The sequence below is a fragment of the Olea europaea genome, chromosome 8 (genome assembly GCF_002742605.1).
Source record: "Olea europaea var. sylvestris chromosome 8, O_europaea_v1, whole genome shotgun sequence".
Taxonomy (NCBI): domain Eukaryota; kingdom Viridiplantae; phylum Streptophyta; class Magnoliopsida; order Lamiales; family Oleaceae; genus Olea; species Olea europaea.
The window spans coordinates 20,084,329-20,104,387 of record NC_036244.1 but is presented as its reverse complement, the minus strand read 5'-3'; the positions used below and the strand labels follow the sequence as shown (position 1 = coordinate 20,104,387).

The 20,059-nt window shown below is 33.1% G+C and overlaps 2 protein-coding genes across 3 annotated transcripts; both read right to left on the bottom strand.

The window, feature by feature from the left end:
- Window positions 1-737: 737 nt before the first annotated feature.
- Window positions 738-6,458, bottom strand: LOC111399136 (paramyosin-like). Its single transcript, XM_023026377.1, has 5 exons — window positions 4,732-6,458; window positions 4,528-4,604; window positions 2,086-2,197; window positions 1,805-1,921; window positions 738-1,286 (listed from the first exon to the last, which is right to left on the bottom strand). Exons 1-5 carry the CDS (start codon window positions 6,121-6,123, stop codon window positions 933-935), a joined length of 2,052 nt encoding a protein of 683 aa, XP_022882145.1. The 5' UTR covers window positions 6,124-6,458; the 3' UTR covers window positions 738-932.
- A 1,932-nt stretch (window positions 6,459-8,390) lies between these two features.
- LOC111399135 (proteasome subunit beta type-7-A-like) lies at window positions 8,391-13,699 on the bottom strand. Of its 2 annotated transcripts, none has more exons than XM_023026375.1 (9): window positions 13,546-13,699; window positions 13,218-13,384; window positions 10,305-10,446; window positions 10,104-10,200; window positions 9,951-10,020; window positions 9,757-9,861; window positions 9,002-9,100; window positions 8,827-8,914; window positions 8,391-8,703 (listed from the first exon to the last, which is right to left on the bottom strand). In XM_023026375.1, exons 2-9 carry the CDS (start codon window positions 13,359-13,361, stop codon window positions 8,627-8,629), a joined length of 822 nt encoding a protein of 273 aa, XP_022882143.1. In that variant the 5' UTR covers window positions 13,362-13,384; window positions 13,546-13,699; the 3' UTR covers window positions 8,391-8,626. The 2 variants fall into 2 exon arrangements, with proteins under 2 accessions (XP_022882143.1, XP_022882144.1); XM_023026376.1 differs by having other exon boundaries at window positions 13,568-13,654.
- Between the last annotated feature and the right edge of the window lie 6,360 nt (window positions 13,700-20,059).

The following is a 20,059-nucleotide window of genomic DNA, read 5'->3' as shown; positions in this document are numbered from 1 at the left end:
TGAAGTTCTAACCTTGGTGGGTTCAATTTAGTCAAGTTTAATTGAGCATAAAAGTTAATTTCGAGTGAATCAAGTAATAAAGTGAATTTATGCCTCAAGAAATCAATTTTACAAATTCACACGTACAGAACATTATTGATCTCATAACAAAAATGTGTTAGAAACGCAAAACTATACATATTCCATTCCAAAAGAAGTTTATCAACATGAAAGCTTAAGGTAGTGATTTCACTGACCCACCAACACACTGTAGATAGTATATATAAAGTGTTCGTGAACTCAAGTACACAATCTTACACGATAAAGGTTAAAACCCGTGATATTATTAGAATCTAATTAAATACTTTTCTCGTTGTATAATAACTACACGAGTTGACCGGTCCATCTATTTTGCAAATGTTTGACTAACACTCGAAAAGTAACTTCTCACATGGATTTCAACATCAACAAACCTATTTCCAACAGAACAGGGTTGTAAATTGACCATTAATGACTGTACTTTCTATTATTCATGGACAAGAAGAAGTGGGCTCACACTTTCCACAATTCACAACTTTTGCTCTGCCGCCCCACTCCCACCCACTTGGAGCCAGCTTCTTAGGAAATGGAGCTGTACCCATCATATTTGGTATTTAATTGTAAGTCAAAAAACATAGGCGAGAGATAAATTAGGCAAGGGTTATTCTAAAAGTTGAAAACTTTTGGAATAATCTTCAGAAAATAGACACGCTTTTGCATACAAACAATCCTTTAATCTGCCTCTGTATTGTACCTTGAATCGAGAAGATTTCATTTTTCATGGCTCGTAGTAAAGTACAACTAATACTAATAACCTTTGAAGAACCAATATGCTATAAACTAAACTGTCCCAATTTTCAAGTTTCACAAAAAAATACAAAGAGAGGAAGGAAAAATCATTAAGCGAAAGATAATCAAAGAAGGGGTTCAGAAAGTTCCATTTCATTTGCACTTTCTTGTGGTGTTGCAGAAGGACGTGAGCCGACAAAATCCAAGCCGAGCCATTGCCATGGCCAACATACATATCTTGGTCGAGTTAGGCCCGTTCTTGAGGTTTCTTGGGAGTCTAGCACTTCGAGTTGATGAGTCAGCTCTTCGACTCTGTCTCTCAGCCTAGACGCCCTCATATCTGCCAATTTTAATGATTTCTCAGCAGCATCTCTTGCTGCCATGGCTGCCACTGCTGTTTCTTCTTTGAATTTCAGCTTTTTCTCCCATTCAATCACAGCCTTTTTTGCCTCCTCGAGTTCCTGTCGCACGGCTTCCAACTGCATAAGCACATACACAAGATGGAGTCTTATTTTTCCATTCTTAGAGTAATGGAAATCATGGCTAAGAACATGAATAATAAAAGACGGAACATAAAAGTTCAGTAAGAACTCATTACGTAGAACTCTTCAGAAACTGTGGGCTTAATAAATATGGTCATAACGGAGAAGCTACAATTTCGCAATATGTGCTTGTTTAATAGTACTTATAAGTTGTGGATCATATAAAATATGTGAATAATAAGTGGATAATAAGTAGTGGATCCTACAAAATGTGTGGATAAAAAAGTATGCTTTACTAGCTTAAAAAAATTATAAGCTTCGCTAAACATGCACTTGAAAATTTTGCTTGCTGAAACCAAACCGAAATTATTCTAGCTTATCTTTGGGCACACAAAGTTCATTCAAGATTTCATTCACTGAAAGCATGAGATATCGTAAACCCCATCAAGTTCACTAAAATAACCAGGGATGAGAAATCAGAAAAGCAAAGTTGAGTCTTCCTTTCTTAACTATACCTGTGCAAAATACTCTTGTTCGATTGCTTTCCCTGCCGCAGCTTCTTGTTGAGCTGCCATCTTCCACCGTGTAATTTCTTCTTCAGCAGCAGCAATATCCATCATAAGACCTTCAACCTAGTTAAGATTTTTCAAATATCAGAATTGAGAATGATACATGCATAATGGACAAGGAATCAATCACGAGTCCTATAAATTGTTAAACAATCATACAGGAGAGAGAATCAAATATTGGAATTTAGTTTTGTTGATATCTTTCAAGGACAGTAATGATAAATTACATTTTCGTTTGCTACTTTCTCCTTCTCTTGAAGCTCTTCTACGCGTTGTTTCCATTGGTTGAGCTCCTTGGACAGAGCGTCCACATGCTCCTTGAAAAAACTTGACTCTGCCCTTAAATTAGTACATAGACATATTAATGATTAGAAATTACATAAAACTGCCATATCGAAGGGGAAATGATACAAAAAGAAACGAAGTAAATCAACAAATTCACCGTAGTTGATATTCATTCATATCTTATCATACAAATAAATAGTCAATTAAATTAGGCTACATGATACAGGGGGAAGTATGATGGTAGGAAAATTGGCTTCAATCCACGTGGATTACTTAGTTTACATGAACACCAAGGGGAAACAACCGTGAAAAAAAAAACTAATTCAGCAAAGCCAATTTTTTATTTTTATTATTTTTTTTAAAGAACGGAGAAGTTAAAAGGTTTGCTTATTGATAATCAAGGTTTGGAAAACTGAATATATAATTCACAGAAACAATATTTCGATTCTACTAATCCCAAGTTCCAAACTTGTCTGCTAAAGTGATGAATTGTGCTGCAATAGCTCCTATTATTTTTTCCTCATTTAAACAAGTGGATTCTACTAATCCCAAGTTCCAAACTTGTCCACTAAAGTGATGAACTGTGCTGCAATAGCTCCTATTATTTTTTCCTCATTTAAACAAGTACTTATTGAATCTAATTTCCTTGTGTCGGAGAAGAACTCGTACCAGAGTTTTAGCTTCCCACTAAACAATCAACGTGTAGTTTCACCTGCAACAAATTTGGCTGTATGAATTTGCTTCAGGAATTCATTCCTTGCAGAAGGTTTATGTGTGCTCAAAATTTTCTAAATAGGGTCATACATCTTTTCTATATCCCACTAATAGATCTATTATTTCAGATTCCTAACAACATTTCACATCTAAAAATTATCTGAGCACTTAAAAGACCTAAGGCAGAAAACTCAGTGGCAGATCCTAAGGAATTTGGACAAGCATCAAACATTGGCGATGATTTTTCAATGACTTCAGCAAACTTATGGCTGGTATTAGGCTAGATATATAGTTATTTTTCTTCAGTAGCAATACCACTGATAGGAACTTAGTCCAAAACTGCGTAGAATCTTCATTAAAAGTAAGACCAGAGAGTCTCCAGATACACTTCTTAAACAGGTGGAAAGTCTCAATCTACACGTCATCTTTCATAAATGTCAATATTAGTTTGCTCTGAGAACACCCAGTATGCAGAACCATCCTACATTGTACTCAAAGTTACACGACTGCCTTCTCAAGTTTTCCCTTCTCGAGTCACGCCATAAACTAATGATTCTTTCTCGTTTACGAGTTCATCAAGTTGTAATGAAAAATTACTAAAAAGCAATTTTTATTTTTTTTCTAAGCTAATATTGGTGCAGACAGAAGTGCAAGAGCCAAGAAGTATAAAATATAATTCATGTAAACTTATAAGTTTTTAAAGGAAAACTAAGGAGAAAACCTTAAAAAGGGCTGTGTAGACGAACTCAAATTTCTAGAAAAGAAATTAAAAGGAAAAATGTAAATCTTAATATTAATACAGTAAGAAAAACCAAATACATGAATAAGAAAATTCGATATCTTTAAGCTGTTAAACTGTAACGGAAAAAAATATTATACGAAAATCATCAACCAATAAATTCACTAAAATGATAGATGAGAAAATAAGGTCCAAAGAAAATGCTAGAGTTCCTACAATATCTTAGCAAAAGTAACTAAAAAATTTAAGCTCCTGTATTATATTGTAGCATGAAAATTACCCGCGTTATAATAGCTCAGGTCAATGTTTTTCTCATGTAAACAAGTTCCTTGTGTATAACAAATCGTCACAGGCCATTTCAAAATATTGTTATTATCAAGAAATCAAGATGTCAATAATTGGTTGCCTACATTTGAGATGACACAAACATAACTATATTAGTAATATCACAGCTTTTGAAATTGAACGTAGCAGAATCAAGTTACCAAGTGTTAGTTTGGCTACTGTTGATATTCGATGAACATAATGGTATCAGTGATATCACATTGTTAGAAATTTTCAAAATAGAATGAAATTGTGCTGTGTGCATCATATTTACATGTCGAGTGTTTGCGTGTTTTTAGATGATACAGACAAATGAGGTATAGGCGTCACACATTCCATTCTATGTCACATACATTCTTAGAAAGTATCTTGATACATTGATAATTTATTTTACTCTCGATTAATGATCAGTGCATTATGTCCTATTTTATTCTATCATCTGAGAAAGGAGGAATTGATAATAGCCAAATTTGCCATGTTGCTAGGACTTCGACCTTGGTATAGACAGATCAGGGGCCACCTAAGGCGAACATTTATATGTTATGATATTTGCAGAAAAGTCAAATTACTAATAAAATAACAAAAATACATATCTAAAATAGGTTACCTGAGTTCCTCCACAGAATGCTTTAGCTCAATGATCTCAAGCTGAGACTGTTTAATGATATCCTCCAGTGCACTAGCCTGCATTAAGAATGGTGAATTATAAGAGGAAAAAGAAGAATGAAAATTCATCATGAAACTAACACTACAAAATATACTTACAAGAATGAGAGTTCATCATGAAACTAACACTTAAAAACATACTTACAAGAGCATAAACTTCATCTTTTTCTGTTTCCCCACCAACCGATATATCCTTAGAATCTTGAAACTTCCTCTCTCCAAGATGTTTGCTGAAGTTATAATCTATCCCAGCCTCTCTTAATCCATTCTCCGCAACTTTAAACAATTCATTTGTTTTTGATGACAAGTCCACTGACGTTCTTCTTGACAAAGCACTTCTCAATAAAGAGCCAATTTGTTCTTTCTCCTTTACTAATTGAGAAACCGTCTCATTTAGACTTGTCACTTCACGACTCCTCTGTTCCATCAAATCCCTTGTTTTCTCAACGACAATTTTACTCAATTCATATATAGACTCAATTCCTGCCAAGGACGCCCTAATATTTTCCTCTATATCTGTTTCTCCTGCGAGGAATAACGATTCAGACAACTCAGAGGATTTATTAGCATCAACAATCTTCATAATATCAAACATCTTTTCATGAATTCTTGATACATAATTCAATTGATCTACCAACAACGGCCTTTGTGACTCAATCTTTGACTCGTAATCGCTCACCAACAGCCTCAGCCTCGCCACTTCATTATCCAATGCCTCCTGCTTCTCCAAAAACTCACTTTCCAATTCAGCTACCTGCCCCTTTTTCTCATCCACAGACTTCTTTAAGCTCTCAATTTCCTCACTTTTCTTCCCCACCTCCTCTCTCAACCCACTAATGGTTGCCTCAAGCTGAGAAATTTCAATGGCAATCTCATAATTCCTCTGCTCCATTAACTCCCTAGCCTCGTTCCTGGACTTCACATTCAACTCATTCTGCCTCAAAAGCTCTTCCACAATCTCATTCGTCCTCTTAATTACACCATATGCCACTGCTGGAAGTCCTGTGTATTGATTTGACCTCGGCAATCCATTTACTCCAAAATCCTTAAAACTACTAACTTTCTTTGATATTTTCTCAATTCCACTAACTAACATTGATGACCCTGTCTCCATTTCAACTCGGGACAACTCCCTTGCTTTCCCCAACTCCTCTAACTGTAGTAAAACCTCTTCCCTTTGCCTCAGGGCCTCATCTTTTAACTTGATTTCCTCACTCAACTCCCCAGAAACCTTCTCCAATTTCCCCAACATCTCCTCCTTATCCCTCAATGCTTCATCACGCTGTCTCGAGCTCTCATCGCGCTTCTTGATCGCCTCGTGGCAAAGCACTTTAAGCCTATTAAACTGAACCTGAAGGTCATTCTTGGAGTTCTCCACGGCCTGACGGGCTATCCTCTCCCGGTCAAGCTCCGCAAGAACGTCCTGGAATCTCTCCACCGAAACAGCTTCCGGCAAAGGGATTTTTATATCAATAGGCACCGGATCATCGGCCTCAACATCGCTCAAAACAGCATCATCCTCATCCGCATTCGCCATTAATTAAATATTATATATATACACCCACAAATTCTCACACAATACAAAGTTTTCGTTATAAAGATCCTTTTTTTACAACTCTAGATCAACAATTCTAGAATTATGGAAACAACAGGGGCGCAAAACAATTATGGTCAGGGGTTTTGATTGGTTTTGTTTATAGTAGCTCAGAAAGTACGATTAAGAGACAAAATTAATATTCAATAATTGATTGAAGGAAAATATATACATAGGCACGAGGATTCTAAGAAGTAAAATTGTTGGGGGGATTGAAATCCAGTAAGAGATCGTACCTCTCAGGAGTCCAAACTTCGAACAAGAGGGGAAAAGGAATACAGAAAATATAATAACAATTTTCCACCAACCAGTCCCCAAGCTTTATTTTATTTAAATTTTTGGTCAGGACAATATTTAAGGACCATTTGGTTTGCATTTCAGTTTGCATTTCAATTTTGAACTTTGACTTTATTTAAGGTTTCTACTTTAAAAGTCTATTTTAAAATTGTTGAAAACATATTTAATTTTTCATTCTAAAAAAAAAACGTTTACTAAAAAATACATTTAATTCGAAATTTTGGAAAAAAAAAATTTATGACATTTTATTCTATTAAATTAGATTGCTAAGTAAAATAAAATAATTTTATGTTAATATATTATTAAATAATATATACATTTTAAAATTGATGAATCCTACAATATTTTTTTTCGTTATAATAGTAAAATAAAAATAAGTAATAAATTATGTTGACAAAACATAGGAAACAACTAAAAAATAAAAAATTGAACTTTTTAAAAACTTTTATCTTCATTTATTAAATATAATTTTTAGCATTTTTATTAAATAATCAATAGAGTTTGAACTATTTATATTTATAGTTTTTTACAATTTTTTTAAAAGTTCAAAAATTTTATTTTCTGTTTTTTCAGAATTTTATTTAATAAAATTTTAATAAATTTATTTTTTTTCACATAATTTATTTTTATACATATTCTTAAATCATGTTTTTATTATTTCTTGGGAGACCTTTTGTGACTATAGAATAGACCTTGAAATTTGTTGAATTATGCAGCTACTGCGATAGGATATATATCTTACAAAAATTTCTTAAAATCATGGTGCAGAATTACTTGTAATCCGGACGTATGAAAAAGGTTTGACTACAAACTCTGTTCGACCTATACATCGATCTTTTCTTTGGGTTAAATTTCTTCTTCAAATTGCAGTAGTCAATGTCCATGAACTATTGACGAGATATAAAGAGATACATATCAGATCTAACTCGCTGACACTTAATGTGATACGACAACTGATGTTAGCGTATAACCAATTTGTTATCACAATGGAACATAAAATTACATGACTCAATCAATATCTGACATCAAATAACAGATATCAAGTAGTCCAAACCCTATCGGTGAAGCATGACCTAGACTTACAACTATGCACATAACTCGTAATGTAAAACAAGACACCTTCAATAAATTTGGGATCTCTAAGTGATTATCATTTTTTACTCCATCCACTTTATTTTCAGGAGCTTGTTTGAGATTTTAAAAATTGATTTTTTGACCGTTAGGAGAAAAGTGGGATCCAACTGTGAGAAAAGAAGTCAAATATGACAGCTGAAATAGTAAAATAATGATCAAAAAATCAATTTTTTAGGGGAAAAAATCACTTCCAAATAGACTCCAAATTTAGCCCTTGTTTGGTTGTGATTAAAATTTAGATTTTAATTATTTTAACCACATATTTTATAGATTACATAACTCTTCAACCACACATTTCATCAACATTTATCAAAATCCATTAAAAATTTAATTTTAATCCCAACCAATTAAAGACTTATCGGAGAACATGTAAAACAAATATATATTATTATTAAAAACTACAACAAACCATGTTGACTTCAAGTCTACCTCTCTCTTATGATTTGCTCCGTCCAGACCACGTTGCTTTCTTGAACGAGAAGTCCGAGCAAAACATGTTTATCTAAGTACGTTCGCTTAATTATTCCTTAATCGACATACTTTACAAAATAATTGAACTGATGTCATGTTTTAACTTCACTCCCTATTTGATACCCATTTTTCTCCAAAATACATCTCTCTCTCTCTATCTATCTTTCTTTCTTTTTTTTTCTCTTTTTTTTTCAACCACACATTCTTCAATAAAATAATATTACACGCAAAATTAAAATTTTTCTTTATTTTTTAATCACACACTCTTCATCAATCAACTATTTAAAAATGCATTCTTTCAATGAAAATAGGAAACAAACAGACTATTAATTAGCATTAAAAAAACAATATTATAAAATAACAAAAGCTTCGATACAGATAAAAATGGTGAAACAAAATTCGATACAGATAAAATGGAAAACAGAATATCCAGCCGAAGAATAGTCACAACATACATAAGACAATCGAATTCTATGGAACACGTGAAGCTGATAATGAGAGTTTTCGAAGAAATAACTTCAGGGCACTTTATAACCAGAATACCTCATTCCTCCATTGCATCTCCTCCTTCAATCACTTCAACAATCTCTTTCATTGGTGTAATCTTTGTCAGCAACACCTCTGCAAGTACAACAAATATCAGCAACCTCGTAAACAATCCTATAATAAGTATACCCCTTTGCGAAAAGCATTATCACGAAGACATTTTTTTCCCAAGAACGAGTAGGAAATGAAGATAATAACCAGTCTTTTTTGAAAATGAATAGCCCTGCTCGCTGATATAAGTACGAGGATTTGGCAACAAATGGTTTCTTAGGTACTCCTGATTTCCCTGAAAAACAAAGCATCAACAAGATTATTTAAACCACAGCATCTTAGATATAGTAGGCAAACATTATCAATGATTACAAAGACAAACCTGTGTTATTACACAGATATCAACATTGCTTCCACTTCCCAAGTCATTGAATATGCCTGAGGAGATGGCCTCAGCTACTAATTTTATCCCTTCGTACCTCTACAAAATCATTTATTCAATCAACATGAAGAATTTGTTATGCAATATAAGAAGGAATATTATTATGTTTGGCTTCCAATTTTAATTCGTATTTTAGAAGCTATAATTAGGTTTAGTTTAGTTGCTTTTATAAGATATTTTCCTTCTTAAAATATAATATTTCAAACCCTGTATAAAGGGTTCTTTTGCATTGTAATAAGACAACTTTTGTATGAATGAAATAAATTGCTTTCTCCCCAATTTCTATCTTCCTCTTCCCCCCTCTTCTTCTCTTCTTTCCCCCTCTTTTCTCTTCTTCTCTCCCCTTTCCCCTTCTCCTGTAATTCTACTATCACATCCTGCGTCAATTTGTATTTGTTAAGTATTAAAGACTAAGTTTAGCTAAATAAATGTGTCGCCTCTCTAACCATTTAAGCTTTTAAATGAGATGGTTCAACATAGCATCAATGCAACAAAATTCTTGGGTCAAGTTTTTTTGCCACCCATTTACGAAAACTTTGCACGCATTACGCAAATAATGAAAAAATGAATCCAGCCTACATGTGATAGGGCATGTTCAAGACTAAATTTAAGTAAATGTGTCCACTTTAATAGCCTTAACCTTCTAGATGAGGCGGTTCAGAAAAGTATCCAATGCTGTGAACAAAAGAACTTACACTAAGGCCTTCACGATATTTTGATTCAAAAACAGCCATTGCAGCAAGAGAGCCAGAGCCCATTGTAGCAAATGGCAATGTGTCTGTCGAACCATGCGGATATATCTGGGAAGTCATTTAATTATATTATACCTTCTATGTAAAAATATTGAAAGAAATATTTTGTCGAATCCGGTGTGTTAAAAAAAACTTACGGTGTGCAAATGAGGGCCAGTCACATCAACTCCACCGAGCACCAAAGCCGCTGAAACATGTCCTTGGTAGCTGGTTAAGAAACAAAATGTTAAGGTCATTAAGAATCGCAATAATCTCTATTAGCCAAACAAGTTCAGAATTCATAAGCTGACCTAAAAAGATGAGACTTCAACAGTGAAAGAGCCGTGACCACCCTGGACTCGCGACCAGTATGGTAGCGGTGTAGCTTCAGCTGAGAACTGACCATGTCTAGAAAGAGCAATGCCATCAAGAAATTGGACATTTTCTCAAATAAAAAATCAGCCATGCAAATTTGTACATATAAAATTTAACGAAGAGGTTGTAAATAATACCAGTTACTGCCTCTGTATCAGCAGCAGTCCCAGCTCCACAGCAATAAATATTAGGGGCCATGTAATGAATCTTTTCACAATTCTTATCTGCAACAATGGGTCCTGCGGTGGCTCGTGTATCTGCTCCAAGAATAACACCATCCTGCAGCATACAAGTCAATATAAAAGTGAGTTAAAATCAATACATCCTTTTTAATTGGCCCCGGGCAAGAATTCTCAAAATGAGGATGATAGAGTTCCAACAGTAAAGAAAATAATGACAGGAAATAGTGAAATGAACTTTGATTGAACTGCAAAAAAATTACAAAGAAAGTAAAGAACAATTAGCCATTCGAGAGGGCTATAACTCTCCTAAAGGTTTCCCTTCTACTCACTCAATAATTGCCTCCTGCTAAGTCTCTCTCCCCTCTTATTTATAGCCATTCCCTAACAAATTCCACCCCCCCCCCCACTTGCCCTTGTAACAAATTTCTGTTGCTGCCTCCTCCTAGTTGCTTCTCAATCCTTCTTGTTTCTTCTAGAATGGGTGAGGCGGATGGGAGCTTATCAGAGGAACAACAAAGATGCAATATTATACATTCAGAATTGTACTGAGTTTCAGAATTCTATCAAATTCTTCAACTGAAATTTAATTGTCATACCTAGTTACTACCATCAATGTATCACCTTGGTATACGAAATTTTACTTCAATTTTAATTTTGTGTGACATTTGGTTTTGCCTATGATGCTCGGACTCGTGTGGGAGTGTCAGATATGGGTACATATCTAAGAGTCGAACCCTCCTCATTACAAATATTAAGATATGGGGATATGGTTAAAAAGTATCCAAATTTTGGATAAGGGTACGAGGATACTTCTTATGATTTTTTTCCTTTTTTTTAATGATAGAACAAAGCCAAAATAACAACGAGAAAAATGGTTCAATTAAAGCAAATAACCACAATATTAAATTAACTTGTACACAAATTAACTGATATTGGTTGCTACAAAATGATCTCGTATTTTATTTTATTTATCAACTCCTTAGATAAGATCAATTTAAACAATTGGATTATAAATTAAATAAAATACGAGTTCATTTTTTAACAACCAATATCAGTTAATTTAGACAATTGGATTATAATTCGAAATCAATTTAAATTTAAAGTCAAACTAAATTCTGGTCAAAAAATTAAAGGAAAAAGTCAATTTCAATATCTTATATATTATTTCTCTGCTTCAATTATGAATGCCTTTGCAGCAATTGATGTCAAAATTCTAGGAGATTTCAATCTCTTGCTGATGATGAAAGAGAAACTTCCCCTCGTGGGATGGATGGATTAGCTTTTCATTATAGAAATAAATTAAATGTAATATATATAAACCATTTGAATTACAACATAAAATGTTCACATAGATAAAATATAATAAATAAAAAATCAAATTAAATACAAAAATAAACTCATTAACTCCATCCATTGGACTTCAAAAGAGCCATTTAATGCACTCTCACTAACTCTATCCATTGAACTTCTCAAGAGCCCATTTAACACCTCCAAAACACATCATCTTCCCCACTACATTGTCTTCCCTAACTCTCCATCTCTGCAAATTTTGCCATTGCCGGACGCAAAACCAAAGAAGCAAGACTTACCTTCTGCCATGTTCTTCCTTTTGCTGCCGTGTCCGAATGTAAAATGAATAATCCGATCCATATCCCATGTCAATATCCGTGTCATGTCGTGTAGCACGGATAATTCTTAGTTTTTGGAGAGTCCGAGCAACAAAGGTTTTTGCAATGTCCTTTCCAAGTTCACATACACTCCTTTTTCTTTATGAAAAGTTCATTCTCGTTAAGTGTCAACATCCATGAGGCTTACAGACCCCACGAAATCTCTATTTTCTATTTTTATTAGCATATATAGCTATCAATCCATTCCACCTCATTATCTAAAGGAATATTGAAACTGCACAATAATGGATAATTTATGAACTCTAAAATGCTTTAATGAAAAAGAAAAAAGAGGAAAAAAGGAAGATTGATTACGTTTTTATTATCTCAGACAAAATTTTTACTTCCATCTAAGAACAACAATACCCCTGACATCCAATTGACCATAACAAGCTTAAAGGTCCATTACAATCACTTTTGCAGGCATCAACCTAAATTCGTAGATGAGGAGTTAAAACCCTGATATGAAACAGCTCCTTGTAAATCCACCACATAAAACTCTCAAGTAAAGCTTAAGAAACCCTCCCAAATCCCTCCAAAGACAGCAGTGGCAGAACAATGCCTGGAGAGAATGTTACCAGATCTCTGAAGCCTAAAATGACAGAAGAAAGTGAAACTATACATAAAATATATTTTCCAGTCAGAAATATGCCTTGCCCTATACATATCTAGTGATGGTACATAATATTTTGAAATAATTCACCAATAATAAAGATGCATAAAGTTATGACATACACGGTAAGTTCTAGCCTGCCTGACTTCAACTCGACAATAGTTGCCTATTCTCACATATTAAACAGGGCAACTTGCCAAACAATAAGAGAATGTCGAAATCTTTAAACATAATAGGATGAGTTCTTAAACCTCATACAACATTGTTTTCCCGCATTCGAACATGACAGATAAAAAGAATTTCACAACAGATAAATCTGAATACATTTAAGTAAGCAATTGATTAGCTTGGAACTTCACAAAAGGAACACAATTAACAAAAGCAATAATAGTACAATTAGAAATAATAACTCAAGCACATAACCTCTTTCAAAAAGTTCTTAACTTTACCCAAAATTAACCACCACCCAATCACCAACCCATAATATCAATCAAAATAATCCAAACCATTATATGAAATAAACCCAAAAATGCAACGCAATCAAGAAATTGCAGTAAAATCGAAATTAAAAAAGAAAAAGACCACGACCTTAAAAATTAAGCCCACAATGGTAGTCCCAGTCTTGAGAAAAGATGGTTGCTTTAAACCCTTTGCCGCAAGCATCTCATTCCTTTTGCATAAATCAAAGTTGAACCCACCCTTTGGTGGCATTTCTATTGCCGCCTTCGACATCTTCACTTACTGTTCTTCCAAATCTACTCGAGGAAATAATATAAATAATCAGAAAAAATTATTAAAAAGTTAATATGATTCTTGATGGATAAAATTCAAAACCCATTTAAGATCATCACTTTAAACCCATAAATACACACATATCAACTAATCAACATATAGAGACATCGATTGGAAGAGTTACATGAATTGAAAATTTCGAATACCCAGCAAGAGATCTAAGCGAGAGACAGTTTAATAGGCTTTTCAAGATGGACTGAAGAGAGTGGCTTGGGGAAAAAGATAAAAAAGAGAGTGGAAAAATTTACGATATATGGAAAATTCTGGGGGTAAAAAGAAAAGAAGATAGAGTTTGGAGATATTTTTGATATTATAGGAATTTTGGTGGGTTTAAAAGTTAATTATGATAAGGGGCACGGAAAACTTTGACCAAACAATCGCTAACAAGAGTTGCTTCACAGTTACAACTGTTCCAAACACTGGACTAACATAAATAAGTTCGGCACGCAATTATCGACAGGTGCACTCATACCAATACTAACGCATTCCATCAAAAACTTCAACGTTATACGCACTTAGGGGAAAGTAGTACTAAGATAGTTGATCCTTGATAAGTCCTCATATTGTATCATTTTTCTCTTATTCTCCTTTTATACATTTTTTCCCATCGCAAAAATAAATAAATAAATAAATAAATAATAATAATTAAAAATTAAAAATTAAAAAAAAAACACTATCCCTTTGTTCCATGAGGTCAATAACCCCCTAATTAGCTTCTCATTTTCAATCATCATTGACTCTACAGATCTCACAATCACTAACTCGGGTCGCTCCACAATTACGATCGCTCCAAATGTTGGGCTGGCATCAAATAAGTTCGGAGCACAATTATTGACGGGCACGACCATACTGGCACTGTAATGCCCCAAATTCTTGGAATTCGACACGTCAAAAATTAATCTTAGTTTGAGCTCTATGATGTTAGCCAAAATAAATTGTAAATAAAAAAATGTTTTGGAATTTAAAATATATAGAAAAAATCATGGAAGATCTTAACATTTGACAATATAGACTTAGACAATTATGGTATAATTTGATTTTGAAAAACATTTATATAAAATTCAGCAAACACTGGTTGCGTAGCTGCGAAAAGAAAAATATGTTTAAAAATATGTTTGACCAAGCAAACGTCAACTAAAATTTATGAAATATATATATATATATATATATATATATATATATAGAGAGAGAGAGAGAGAGAGAGAGAGAGAGAGAGAGAGAGAGAGAGAGAGAGAAAATTTGGGTCTCAACAAAAATATTTTTCAACTATGCTTAACGGTATTTTTGAAATTAACTAGATGCAATATGCTAAAATGAGCATAACTTTTTCTCTAAATAATATTTTAAGGTAATTCCAAAGATTAGTATTAGAAGACTTATAAACCTTTCAAACCCGACTAATTTCACTCAAAACAAATCACTGTAGCCTGAATTATACTTTCTAAAAAGGAGGACAAAATCAACAAATTCAATTCGGTGATAATTAAACTTCATGTCCAGTCAATCCAACATGTCTAAATTATAATTGAAGTGAAAGGTATATAAAACTAGATGAAATAGATATTTAAGCATTTTTAAAAGTGTCATCTAAGTGTTCATAAAAAATTTACATAGCTAGAAATTTTACTAAAAAGTGAGCTTTTAAATCACCGAGCACTTGTCACTATACCAAACCATTACCACACCTTGAATTAACCAGTAATTTTTTAGTAGAGGTTGAGTACCACAAGTATTATTGAGTAAAAAACACCTGAATAAATGGTGAAAATAATTGTCTTTAAAAATGCAAACCTTGATCATCTGTGTCGCTGTCAATTTTGCAAAGTGAACCGATGACCACGCAGTCCACTTTATTTCCAGTTGTGACAGCCCCTTTCATGTATCAAAAACATCTCTTCATATCTTATTTGAACAATAAAAGGGAGCTTCCATTTTCTCATGAGTAACACAATAATATATTTAATGCAAATCGAAAACAAATAATTTTTTACTTCACTTACAAATGTGCCGAAAACACCCTACTTCAAATGTTTGGAGTTAGAGTACCCTTTTGTGTCCAATTTGTAATAAAATGCAGCATGCTCCTAGCCTCTCCTTTAGATAATTTTCAAATTCAATGATGTCTTTAGTCTATTAAAAAGGGCAAGTGAAATTTATTTATATGTGTTGGAATTTTTTTTATCGGAAATTGGTTGTGACCAATTTTAAATGATTATTTAAGTGGAATTCGTTATTTGGTGAATAAGAAATTAAGCCAAATGTAAACCACTTAAATACTGAAAATTATTGAAAAAATCGTATAGAATATTGTGGAATATTCTAGAAATATATGGAGGAAAAAATGTGGCTTTTCGTATGAAAGATCATGACTCTTGGTATGGGTATGATCAATGTCCAATAATTATGAATTCCAAGATATGTGTTTCTTGGTATAGTTGTGTTTTTTGATATACCTTTCCAACTACTATATATATAGACCCCACGTGTTTGAATTTTATTCATTCAAAAAAAGTCATAGATACCATATCATTTCATTCCAATTTACACTTAGGTTTTGTATAAAACATTTGCATCAAAGTCATGGTCATGGTCATGGTCACGGTAGAGAGGGAATTTCATTCGAGTTCGCTGGTCGAAGTCATTTGGAGTGCTCCTATGGCTCGACGTGATCGTTGTATCTTGGGAGACGATTGTCGGAGAACCGTTAGCACCGATGCGGGACAAATTCGTCTTAAGGACAAAGTGTCCAACACTTGCCTCGACCAAAAATCCGTCATTTGCACCTTCTTTCTTCATTTTCTTATTCCTTTTATTATGATTTTATTTCAGAAAATGATTAACGTTATTTATATGTTTATCCTGCAAGGTTTGATCCAAAGAATTATTTGCTTTCGATCATGAGTTGAAAGGGAAGAATCCATATTCAGGCATTCGGATTCGATAAATTCTTATTTTATCTTCTCAAATCCTATCTCTGTAAGTCGAAATTGTGTTTTGATTTCACACAAATAAACGACATGATTTTGTGAATATAATATGCATAATATCGGTGTAATTTTTCAACAATCTTAAGATGAATTCTATATTTTCATGCATCATATATTCAGGTTCAAAGAAATTTCGTTTGCCGAAATTGGAAATTTATTTCTAGCACTTCTCCGTCGTATGAGTGTCTGTCCAATGTCAAAAGATGTTTGGGCCAAAAGGTTAATTGCAGCCTGGGAATCTATATATATATATAGATTAAAAAACTGCACCAAAATTTTAAACCAAAATTAATTTGGGTAAGAATTAGTTTCTGCCGACCCATATGAACATTGGAATACCTTGTTGAATTATTATGGAATAGTGTATCTATTCACATTTAAGTTTCTGTAACTGCCTCGATTTCACAATAGAATGATTTTATACGTGCTTAAGATGACAAATTGTGAATTTACTAGTGTTTTGTACATTTTATATGATGCTTTATGTGATATTAAATATACAGTAATTTCCTTTCCGTCAAAATAACATTAAATATGTTCTGATTGGAAAGAATTTGTATGTTCTGCCTATTGCCAAGTTGCCAACTGCTATTGTGTAATTAATGCATGTGTTTTGTTGAAGATAATAACAATCTCATGCACTAGTGTGTATCTTTTCCAATTGTTGCCATGGTTGAATGGTATATATTAAATGCATACATTCACAACTGAACCGGTGACTTTGGCAATACTCTGAACATTTATGATTGTGCATAATTGTTTATTCATACAAATTAATATTGGTTAATGTTCATGGGTCGATGCCATCATTTTAATGAATATGGTTGTGCACGTACATTTGAAACGTCCATCGCTGTCAATAGCATGAAAGGGTCCTTTATTGCATGTGTTGGGGATACGTTTTGATGTCTCCTTGAAAATTTTGTAACTGTCTCAATTTAAAGTAGCCGACTGTTATAATGCTAATGCAAAATAACTGGCATGTTTTATATGGATTTGTATAATTAAATGGTAGATGGGGTTACTGTAATTGAATGGTATGACTAATGGATGAAATATGTTTTGACCAAACACTATTTAATTTGTTGATTTGGCAGTTTCATTTGCTAAGTTCTATTTGCTGGTGATCTTAATCCAACGGGTGTACCTATATTAAAAGAACTTGTGCCATAAGTTGTCTAAGGAATTTTATTATAATTTTTTTAACTGTTTTAGGTATCTTTGCATGTTGAATCCGAAAATTGGAATAATAAGATTTTCATGTTAAATGCAATGAAAACAGTTTGTGGTGGCTTTTGATTGGAAATTATGAATTGACAGTTTTATTTGATGGTAAATTCCTTAAAGAATTGTATCGCTAATTTTTCATTCGAATAAAATACAAAAGCAAATATGGAATGCGACATTATTATGTCATTTGTATAAACGTGAATTCCAAATAGTGAATTTATTTGGTGAATTCATACAAGAGTTTGGATTTCGTATAGACTTTTGGTTAGCATATGCAAATTCGGTATATGCATATACAGTAAGTTGTAAATACTGTAAGCAGTAAATACGGTAGGCTGCAATACAGTAAACAACAAATACGGTAGGCTGACAAATACGGTAAGATACAAATACGGTAGGTCGCATATACGATAAGCGGCATATACGGTAAGTTGTGTATATGGTAGGTTGCATATATGGTAAATTACATATACGGTATGCGTCAATCTGGTAAGTGACATATATGGTATGAAGTTGTAAATTCGATATATGTCCATGGATTTTGGTTTGAAAATTATACAAACCTTGATTAATGATGATAGCCTCAATTAATTTTATGAAATTAAATGAGATGACTTATGCAAATTTATAGTTGTATAAGAGTACGACAAAATGTGATTTTATCCTAATTATTTTAAAGTGAAAATTGCTTGCCCAATTATTGGGATATAAAAATAGTTTATAGAACACAAATTGTGTCTATAGTTGGCAGTGGTGCCGAATATCTTTAAAGATAATGATTGACAAATTACATTCATTTGTAAAGGATAAAAACTATGTTATGCAAAAATTGTGAAGAATATTATAAAATATACTAGGAGTAATTTCAAGAGATATGTCATTTTGTAAGGTTGTGACTTTGAAAGCACAACTTGTCAATCTATGGTTGATTTATTCTTTCAAATGTGAATATGGTGAATAAGATGAAATGTACCTTATTATTCGATGCGAATAATATTATTTGTGAAATGTCACAAATGTGAAAGTTTCACATGGTTAAAGATGCTTATTTTTCTTCATTGTTGAATTTGACTTCAATAGTGGAACCAATTAAGTTGGTTTATAACGACCTTAAACATGACCTAAATTTAATTTGGATGATCAAATTAATATGGTTGATTGAAGTACGATTTCGAATGGAAAATTGTTTTTCAAACATGTGAAACAATGACCACTATTTTGAAAATATTTAGACTTTCACCAAGCATCCGATACGGATATTATTTAAGTGATAAATGAATTAAACTATGAAAGAGTTGATAAACTCTAAGTTCAAGAATAATCCAAAAATGTGGGGGTTATCATAAATGTTTGAGAACTTATGTGAAAAGTTCAAGTCGTGTGGATATAACGCTACTACTTGGATATATAACCCTAATTTAGGAATTGTAGGAGTAACTTAGTTTAAAGTTACACTTTTCTGTACCTCTCAAGAAAATAAAAGAAGCATCATATGAGTTATGGAAATGTCATCCACCTTCCTACCAATACTTAAAAGTGTGGGGGTGTTTGACAAAGGTTGAGGTTCTTAAGCCCAAACAAATAAAGATTGGTCCCAAAACAATTGATTGCATATTTATTGGATACGCCAATAATAGCAGTGCATATCGTTTCTGCGTACACAAATCGGATATATACGAGGGTACCATAATTAAGTCAAGGAATGTGATATTCTTTGAGAATGTGTTTCCTTGCAAAGATAAGGAAAATGTAAGTTTGAATAACAGAACATATAAAACTACAAATGGATCTTCAAATGAGGATAAACCAAGGCGTAGTAAGAGGGCTAGAACGTCCACTTCATTTGGTCCGAATTTTCTCACGTATATGATAGAAAATGACTCAAAAACTTCTGAAGAAGCAATGTTTATTTCGAAAGCACCGCATTGGAAGGAAGCTATCAATAGTGAGATAGATTCCAGAATACAAATTCATACATGGGAATTGGTAGATATACCTCCCGAAAATAAGCCTTAGGGTATAAATGGATTAAAACCTGATTGATCCATTGATAAATATAAGGCTAGATTGGTTGCCAAAGGATATAGGCAGGAAGATGAATTTGACTACCCGTGACCAGAATCACTTCGATAAGATTACTAATTGCAACTGCGACAATACACAACCTTAAGATTCACCATATGGATGTAAAAATGGGATTCCTAAACGGTGAGTTAAAAGAAGAGATATACATAGAGAAACCTAGAGGTGTCTCCAAGCGAAAGCCACAAAGTTTGTAAACATGTTGAGGCCTTATATGGACTGAAACAAGCTCCTGGCACCAAAAGTTTGACAAAACGATGTTATCAAATGAGTTCAAAATAAATGAATGTGACAAGTGTGTATGCGTGGAAAATACATCAGATGCCTATGTATTTGTAT

What these genes read in the sequence shown, in the direction of transcription:
- LOC111399136 (XM_023026377.1), bottom strand. Translation starts at nt 6,123, where the DNA reads ATGGCGAATGCGGATGAGGATGATGCTGTTTTGAGCGATGTTGAGGCC. An exon ending in AAGATGAAGTTTATGCTCTT is followed by an intron (nt 4,605 to 4,731) that starts GTAAGTATGTTT and finishes TTCTTAATGCAG; the next exon opens with GCTAGTGCACTGGAGGATAT. An exon ending in AGAAAGTAGCAAACGAAAAT is followed by an intron (nt 1,922 to 2,085) that starts GTAATTTATCAT and finishes AATCTTAACTAG; the next exon opens with GTTGAAGGTCTTATGATGGA.
- LOC111399135 (XM_023026375.1), bottom strand. Translation starts at nt 13,361, where the DNA reads ATGTCGAAGGCGGCAATAGAAATGCCACCAAAGGGTGGGTTCAACTTT. An exon ending in CTGGCCCTCATTTGCACACC is followed by an intron (nt 9,862 to 9,950) that starts GTAAGTTTTTTT and finishes ATGACTTCCCAG; the next exon opens with ATATATCCGCATGGTTCGAC. An exon ending in ATATCTGTGTAATAACACAG is followed by an intron (nt 8,915 to 9,001) that starts GTTTGTCTTTGT and finishes TTTGTTTTTCAG; the next exon opens with GGAAATCAGGAGTACCTAAG.